Source organism: Triticum urartu, chromosome 7A (genome assembly GCF_056163025.1).
Source record: "Triticum urartu cultivar PI428250 chromosome 7A, HENAU_Tu73, whole genome shotgun sequence".
NCBI classification, from domain to species: Eukaryota; Viridiplantae; Streptophyta; class Magnoliopsida; order Poales; family Poaceae; genus Triticum; species Triticum urartu.
Window position 1 is genome coordinate 609420118 of NC_141879.1, and position 9434 is coordinate 609429551.

The 9434-nt window shown below is 44.0% G+C and overlaps 1 protein-coding gene across 1 annotated transcript; it reads right to left on the reverse strand.

Moving 5' to 3' along the window:
- Window positions 1-261: 261 nt before the first annotated feature.
- On the reverse strand, window positions 262-3428 carry EPC1 (Nucleotide-diphospho-sugar transferases superfamily protein). The gene is made up of 5 exons (XM_048690347.2): window positions 2846-3428; window positions 2360-2741; window positions 2088-2251; window positions 1894-1964; window positions 262-713 (listed from the first exon to the last, which is right to left on the reverse strand). Exons 1-5 carry the CDS (start codon window positions 3082-3084, stop codon window positions 553-555), a joined length of 1017 nt encoding a protein of 338 aa, XP_048546304.1. The 5' UTR covers window positions 3085-3428; the 3' UTR covers window positions 262-552.
- Window positions 3429-9434: the final 6006 nt, after the last annotated feature.

Here is a 9434-nt window from a genome sequence, read left to right on the forward strand (position 1 = left end):
TCCCTAGCTTTGCTTATTGCTGATAATAAATTTTGATTATGAAACGCACAGGCAAATAAAACATTGAAAATCTCAAGACATCTTGTTCTCCAAGGATAAGTGAAACTAGTGATATCTAGACCAAATGTAAGTATCATTCGACTGAATAAGGCCGCACACATTTCTCAGAAGTTGGCCTGTGATTCCCATAAAAATAAGGACCCCTGCAGGTATTTTGTAGGCAATACATCATGCCCTTGTTTCAAGTGCAATGTCAGTACCTGGAGACAAAAACAGAACTCTGTACTGCGCTTGACTCGAGTAATGTCACAATTCACAAACAGTTTCAGTTTCCCTGCACATAATTTACAAAGAGCCATACTTTACAAAGAGCTGTAGTCCTGCAACAGCCACTCTATGTTGAATTCGCGCATTACGTGTAATCTTGCAACCTGTGTTCTTGGGACCTGGTGAACTATGCACAAGTACACTAGCCTGGTAATATGTGCTAGGCCGCACCCAAGTGAAAGGCAAAACAGAGACAAACCAAACCAAACTGAACTGAAAACCGTATCACCAAAACCAGCTAGTTCGGCTATCAACAGCCTTGACCGTACTCGCTACCAGAGGCATATGACCATACATGGAAGCAAATGCATTCAAACATCTAGATCTCCGCAAATCATGGCCTTTTGAACTGCTGATACCGGTCGATCCGATCTCATATATCCTTCCTGCAGTAAAATTTATAGTTTGGGCATTAGTGTGACCTCCTGATAACAATAACATCCAGGCTATTATGTTTACATGGCTAGTTCTTTTTTGGTTTTCTGTATTGACATCAAATTAGTATTACTCCTATCTCTTCTACTGGTTGTTGCAGTAAGTTTTTTTTATTGCTTCCATATGGTTGTTGCTAATTCAAACAAGGCACTTCAAGTAATGCTAAAAGTAACTGACCAGCATACAGAAAAAGCAACAAATTTTCAGACTAGCTGTTCTCCTAATAGACACTAGAGTGATGGGTAGAGTAATTGTAACACTGTTCAATTGGGAATTTTGAGGAAATTATCACATTTGATAGCAACATACATACAACTAAGAATTAAGATATTTTAACTATATCAAGTTCAAGTTCCGAAAGCCTCGCGTGATCGCAACGCCGTAAGCCATTTACCAGCAACATAGGTCGTGTTCATGTCCGCCATGGGAAAATCTTGCATACAACAACTGGGTTCCATTTAAGTCATCAATCTGACAAAACTTTTGGTAAATAACTATTTTACTGTTCATCGTCAGACTGTTGTGAGGATGAACTCAATGCTCCTATGGCCTAGTTTCATCACTGATGGCCACACAGCGTATTGGCTCAGGAATTACCCTGAGGAAATCGCTGGCGCGGTGCATGATGATGTAGCTCCGCTATGGCTTAAATGAAATCTCCCTTTCTTCGCAGATGAGATACTGTGTGCACACAATTAACATGCTTTAACTGAAGCCTTCTTCTGAATATATTCAGTTTTTTTCCGGAAAGGGGTCTGAATATATTCAATTCACAAGCTTTCCTGAATGGCAGGTTGGGCATGGCAGGATATCATCTGTAGGTCCCTGTTTCTGCTGATAATCCATTTGGATGGCAAAATGTACAGGCAAAAACGCATCAAGATTGACAGTCTAAAGAAAGACATTTGTCGCCTTAAGTAAAACTAAGCATCACTAGTAATTCCCCAATGATGGAATTTATGAATACTGAGAAGTGAGAGCAAATGTGAAGATCATTTCAGTGCATTAAGTGGGAACTAATTCAACTAAATAAGACTATAAAAAATTAACTCGAAAAAAATTTAAGGGTGTATAAGTTCTTCAGCAGATAGCACAGATGAATTTAAATGGTGCGCAGGGATGCTTACAGACCTTGAACCCATATTGGTGGAACTCCGGTCACATTTGCAACAAGAAAAGACATAGCAATGTCCTCACAATTCCTGCCAAGCATTGGTGGAAATCTTAATAGATCCTACATAGGGTATCATTTCAGGCAGCATAATACACATAACTGAAGAAAACTTTCTACAAATGTTGATGCAGCAATATAGAGTTATAAATACCTATTCTCTGTCACATAATTGCGTATCGACGGTAGCATGTGGTTGGTATATAAATCCAAATACCGCCTATGAAAAAAACTCGCTTTCGAGAGTACCATACTGTATGTCCCTGTCCTCCAAACTGACCACCAGCTTCCATATCTGTACTCTTTGGTGTTGCCTCTCTGCAGAGGAAATTAATTCAGTTAACATAACGACTTTCTAATAGTATCCATGCAGAGGAAATAATGATCCACTAGTATGCAGAAATACAGCTAGTGATGCACTTGTACCGGGTCGGCAGGCCAGTGCATACGGGGCACGAAGCCGACCATGGCAGAGGGCGCGCTCTGCCAGACGCCGAAGGCGAACCGCAGCGTGGAGCAGGGCACGACGAGGTCGTCGTCGACGGAGAAGACGGCGTCCGTCCTGAGCCCCTGGATGGGCCTGAACCTGTTGTTGAGGCTGTTTCCCCTGTTCATCACGAACCCAACGTCGGCGGCGGCGCGGCTGCAGTTGAGGACGCTCCGGCGCAGGGCCTCCGGCGGCTCCCGGGGCTCGCTCCACACGACGTGGATGGCGTCCACGCCCGCGCAGACGGAGTAGTGCGCGACGGCTCTCTTCAGGAGGTCGTAGCGCTTCCACGTGTTGATCACCACGGCGTAGCCGCTGCCGCTGAGGGGGAGGAAGGAGGACGGTGTTAGCCGCCGCTGCCGCGGGTAATTAGTCGAGCAGGTGGCGTACGCGTCACCTGTGGCTGGTTATCGGCCAGTACTCACCGTGGCGAGGCGGCGGCGGAGGCATCGGGCTCCGGGCGGTGTAGTGTGATGCAGAGCGTGAGGACGGCGCCGGCGGCGAGCGCGAGCAGGCACGCGAGGAAGCAGGCGGCGAATCTGCCGGCTCTGGCCGCGGGAGCGTGGCGAGGGGGCGAGGGGGCGAGGGGCTGGCGGCGGCGGGCGCCGTTCCACCGGTGCGTCGCGGCCTGCAGCTGAAGCAGCTGCTTGGCCATCCCCAGCATCGCAGGCAGCGCTCCCCAAGACGATGGCGGCGTCGCGGAAGCAGCCGCGGGCAGAGGAAGAAGAGAGAAACCACGAGCTTTCACGGCGAGCGAGCGAGGCCTTGGCGTGTGCCCAGTGTGCACCACTGACCGGCCGGCGATGGCGACACTGAAGTAGTAGTGCTGGTCAACTCGCTCGTTCGACGCCAGTGGCGGAGCTGAGAGAGAGGAGGGCGAGCTGACTTGAGCTGAGCTGAGATCGCCTTGCTTTTCCTAATGCAGATGCAGCGGAAGAATCTCCGGTGGTTGGGCCACACCCACGGTGGTCAGCTGGCTGGAGCAGGTGGCAGCGTAAAGAAACATTCCCCTCCGATCTCGGCTACGCATGGACCGCGCGCACAAATTCAGTGAGAAACATACTCACTCAAGAATAGTTAATCTGAGTTAACCAAGTTATTTTCTTTTTTGCGAGATAATCTGAGTTAACCAAGTTATATGGAGTACACTTTCTAGAGCTCTAGTCGTCATGTCATATCGGCCCCATCGCTATAATAACCACCATTATGGCTTTCGGCGATTTTGATCAAAAAAATCAACTGAGCAGAGTGGCCGTCCCACCTTCCATCGTTATAATTTTTGGCGAGCGCACGGCTTTATATTTGGAGGTTGGACGAGGCGATATGGCGCGCCCTTCATCCGTCAAAATATTGGCATAACAGATATTTAAGGACGCGCCCTTCCTTTAGCCGCCTTCCGCATTCCCGCGCCATCTTCGTTTCGTCGCACGTCCAAAGCCCAGAACACATGAATTGGCCCATGTCGCCTTAGTTGAGCCGTTTCCAGGTCCTCTTGCCCTTCATCACAGCCCCGCGCCTTCTTCCCGCTGCAAGGCCCGTCACGCCACCACTTCCGTCGCATGACGTCAAAGTGTTCCATGACATTTTTTCGTGAATACCCTAGATGTGTATCATTCCGTTGACAGGGAGAGTTAGAAAGTACAGGATTGCGGATCATGGACTCACCACCTATGTTACACAGAGGAGAAGGCGTAGCCACGGCCGCGGGGTGAGCAAAAGAACAAGGGGATGCTCAGCCCCAATACAGTAATGCCTAGGTTGCGGGGATGATCATGCTAAGCCCGCTGGCGCCTGCCATAGCCCAGACTCGGACATAATCATGGATGGTTTGGGCGAGGCGGCTGATCAATGGTCGGGCACCGTCGAAGATGATGGAGTTCAGTGCTCTGATAAGGACGATGCTACGAGGGAGCCCAAGTGTTCGATGACTTGCCTAGAGATAAATCTTCCCAACATTTTCTTGTAGATTTAGTTTACGGCTTATAGACTCGTGCAGATGACATAGGACCCACATTATGTGTAGATGATTCGGATGATGGACCTCCATACGGAAGTGTCGCCGTTTGGTCATGCAGAAGTGTCGCTGGAACAAGTACCGTGGAAAAGTACAACCTGACACAAAGGAATCGAACATGTGTCACTCATGGCCTTCGATTCTGCTTAGTTGGAATGACCAACCTGCCATCTCGGAGGCTTACTCTTTGTTATGGTTGATGCTATACATTCAACAACCATCAATATCACCTTGTCTTCTTTCGCGTCCATGGTTTCATTCTTGGACTCGTAGTGCAATAACCCGACGATGAATCAGCACAAAAAAATTCTGCATGACCAAATGGTTGTTCTATCGAATCCCGGACGGCATGCATGCTAATGAACCTTTCTTTCAAAAACAAAGAAATGCTGCTGGTCTCCTAGGTTTTCTCCCTTTTAAGAAGATGGCCACAACACTTAGGAGGATTGCATATTGCTCTCTTGCAGATTCATGGGATGACGCTTTTCAAATGGTCAAAGATACAACAACCAAGTGCACGAAAGTGTTCACTGGAAATGCGGTGCGTGTTTATGGACCACAATATCTGCATGCACCCAACTTCGGGCGACACGGCCAGGCTTCTAGCGATGCATGAAGCAAAGGCTGGCCTGTGATGCTAGGGAGTGTTGACTCTATGCACTAGAGTGTAAGAATTACCCTGCAACCTGGCATTGTCAATTCATCGGGCATTGCAAGGATCCAACCATAATTTTGAAAGATGTTGGCTCTGAAGATCTGTGGATCTGCATTGCTATTTTGGTTGCCTAGATCTCATAGCACCATCAATGTCCCATAGAGATCTCATCTCTTTACATGGCTAGCTGTTGGTACTTCTTCACCTTGCAATTTCACGGTGAATGGTCATCAATATGCCCAAGGCTACTACCTGACCGATGGCAGCCATACATCATTGTTAACATTTGTGAAGGCAATTTGTAATCTCAAGAGCAGGAACATAAGCATTTCGCCAAGGTGCAAGAAGCTCATAGGAAATACATGGAGAGGGCACTGGAGTACTGTAATCAAGATTTTCAATTGTCCGGGACCTGCTCATTTCTGGAACAAGGTTGTCTTGGCAAATACCATGACATGTTGTGTGATCCTACCCAACATGATCATAGAGGATGAGAGGAATATACCAGACCCCATGGACTATGAAGATATTGGCACAAACGTCACGCCTTGCGGGCACACATGTCGCATTCAAGCATTTCTGAAGGCGTGCCGAAAGATTGAAGACCGGGACTCCCATCATCAGTTGACGGACACTGAGAATCAATGGCTACTAGTTGAGAGATCGTGTGTTTAAATTTCTTTCAAATTCATGTAGTTTTGCTTAGAAATTTTTTTGATCAGATATTTGTGCATCTGGATTATTTGTTCTATCCAGAATGGTTTGTAATAATATTTGTTGAAATACTCATTGTTTTATCTAAACTATTGTAAATATGCTAGAAAGAACATATGACCCAATGACAAATGGTGTCCTACTTGCACGAAAAATATAGAGGCCACATTATGTCAACTTTGTGTTTGCACACAGCCTCCACAACCTCCAAAACATTATCAGGGATGAAGCTAGAAAGAAATTCCTATGGTTCCAGTAGTGCAATATCGGTGTCATCTGTGCAATTAAGCAAATATTAATACAAAACTACTGAAGAAACAAAAAATGACTGGTGTCAGCTGAAACCAATTCCTCCATGGCAGCTTCGTCCTGGACATTATGGAGTGCGCTTCATATGTGTTATGAAGGCTGCCAACATGACAACTCTGCTACAGTTGCTCTTATTCTAAAAGAAGAAGATATGTATCCGCTTTGGATTGTTGATACCGAAATAATTTTGTAAGGTAACTAATGAATTGAAGTTTGATTTGGATTTTTGTTTCTTATGACTTTTTTGGGGCTGTTGTAACCAATTGATCTTGCCCTTGAAAATATGAAAGTTGATTTCTCTCTCTTTCTTGACTCTGTGAAACAAGTTTCCTTTAGTTGGATGATGATGGTAAAATATTTTCTGACAAACAAAAAATTGCAATCAATGATAGAAAAATTCCAACCATGAGGGTCCCAACTCTTTTCTAATTGTTGTGTTACTTCATAATTGTTTTGCTGTCCGAAATTTAAGGTTTGAACAAGAAGTAATCTAATAATTTATGAATTATATTACACAAAATTGATAATGGTATATTTATATTTAAAACTCTGATCACTCTCTGTCTCAAAAAAAGAGAGCTCCCTTCATTGAGAACCACCTCGTGGTGGGAGGATCACAGGATTCAGATCCGCATGCTCACACTGTCACACATACACAGATGCGTCCGGTTGGAATTTACTAGTGAATTAATTAATACGAGTAGTTCTGTCGCTCTTTTCGCGCAAAAAGGAAAAAAAAAGTAGTTCTGTCGCAAAAAAGAAAAAAGAGTAGTAGGAGACGTAGTGTTGTGTATGGCGGAAAAAACTGCTTCCGTCGTTTTCAAAAGGAGAGTCGTTGCGACGATTCCTTACCTGCGACTGTGCGAGGGCGGCTAAAAATCTATCCACTCCTCATAGGCTCATGACTTCACCGTGTGACCGTGCGAGGGGGGCTGCGCAAGATAACGTAAGCCATGACACAACCTCGGATCACGAAAACTACAGTTATTCTACAATACAGGCACATGACTGATTGATGATCTGAGTTAAAACTAGATAATGTTTTCACAAGGCTATGGGATGTACTCCCTCCGGTCTTTTTAGTTCGCATATAAAATTTGTTTGAAGTCAAACCTCGTAAAATTTGATCAACTTTGCAGAAAAAAAATACAAACATTCACAATGTGAAATCATTATCATTAGATTCGTCGTGAATTAAATTTTCATATTGTATAACTTTAGCATTGTAGATGTTGATATTTTTTCAATAAATATGGTTAAACTTTACGAAGTTTGACTTCAAGCAATTCTTATAAAAGGACCGGAGGGAGTATGAAAAGCCAGAAATGATGGATGCCCATGTTTGGTTTAGGAGTGTATATACACCTTATATGTAAAAAAATAGTAGTTAAACAAAAAGTAAAAAAATCTGAAAATACTTTTGAAATAAATCTCGAGTGTGGAGGGCAGCAGCCAGATCCACACCTCATCGCGGGTAGCCTCCCGACGCCCATGACAGTGATCTTTTGTGAGACTATGTACTGACTGGCGCAACTATCAAAAATCCCGTATCGAGATGGTGATTGGAGCAACGCACCACTTCATGTCTAGGGAGAAAATCTTTATTCTAGCCTTTAATGATCAGACTCGGCAGAGATGAACTTGCGTCATCACCTTGTTGAAGGCGTTGTCTACTTGCTGACGTGTTGGCCTTCATTGGTCAGTCTCAGCAAGTAGGATGAAAATCCTTGTCCTTGCCATCTGGGGCTGAACATGGCGACGGCGGTGTGAGGATGTGTATTCCTTCATAAAGGTGTTGTTGTGGAAGAAGTCAACTTAGTCGTGGGTGTTAATTTCGTATCTTATAATGGCTCTACTGTAGTTCTCTATGTTCTATACTTGTTTTGTTGGTGAGTTTGGCCTCTACGCCTTACATCAACTTCAGTAAAGATGGTTGTGTGCATCGCAATGAAGCAAAGGCTATATGTTTTAACATCTTTTTCGAAAAACATAACTTTACGATCAACAACTCCTGGAAGGTTATCATTTTCCCCATTTTGAGCTCCTCAGAGTGTTTGGTCCAATCGGTCAAGTTTTCAGGACCCTGCCCCAGACCTGCTTAATCGAGATCCAAGAAAACCAGTTAAACACCAAAGCATTCTTACAGTTCCACTATCCCCATAGGGTCACAGATGATACAATATTAAGATATAGATTTTTCTTATTGCAAAGCCAATATTTAGCCAGAGTCTCGAAATCTCTAATTCTACACTAAAAAGCTTACACAAACTCCATCCTGATCAGCCTAGAAACGATACAATCGCAAAAGTATGAAATGTTTTTTTCAATCTTAGAGCAATGACTACACTCAAGTGGTTTATGCATCCCTCTTTTTCTCAAGTTACCGCATGTCATAATTTTTTTCTACAAAAGTAACCATATGAAACCTTGAATCCTTAGAGGAATCTTAATCTGCCCAAGTGCTGAAAGATAAATAGGTTCCATCCCTCTAACATTTATTATAGCATACAAAGATCTAGAAGAGTACATTCCTTTGAATTCATATTGCCAGATCAAAGAGTCCTCCTGCTCAACTAAAACTATAGATTTAGCTACACTAAGTGGCTCATGAACTGAATCATCAGTGTGATGGGACAAATTTTCGTTTGTTTTCCTTAAAAGGTGATGCGTGGCCATTAATGGCATCTTCAATGATGACCCGCAAATTATTTTCTGCATCCGTCCGAGGACAGGGGGACCGGTACGTGGACACGGATGTGGGAGCCTGCCATCCAACGCTACCTGCATACATCCGACCCCATTTTTTTAAACTCCACACGTTCAAATAGCCACATATATAGTCTAAAATTGTTCAAATATTGAAATGCAGTCGTAGTTCTAATTTAAACAATATTACACTTTGAAAGGACATGCGGTGCCCCCAGGTGTGGTTTTGGTAATTAATGACATTCTCTATGGACTAATGGTTGCATTGAGTTATATTTCAAGGATTTGTCCGTAGGCATTTCTTGAAGTCCATGTGTTGGTTTCAAGGAGTTTATGTGTTGACCACGGTGCTATTAAGGAATTATCCAAAGATTGGTCATGTGAGAGTTGAGCTTATTGCAAGCATGTCTTGAAGAAGAATATTGTGTGATCATTCATGTCTACCTTCAAGACACCATCCAAATGAAGAGAGTTGGAAAGATTCATGGTTGATCAAGATTAAGTCAAGAGTTAATCAAGTTGATCAACACACAAAGCGTACAAGATGTATTGAGGGATCAAGTGATCCCATGGTATGGTTAGCATTGTCCATTACGCTTTGTGTGCTAACCCATGG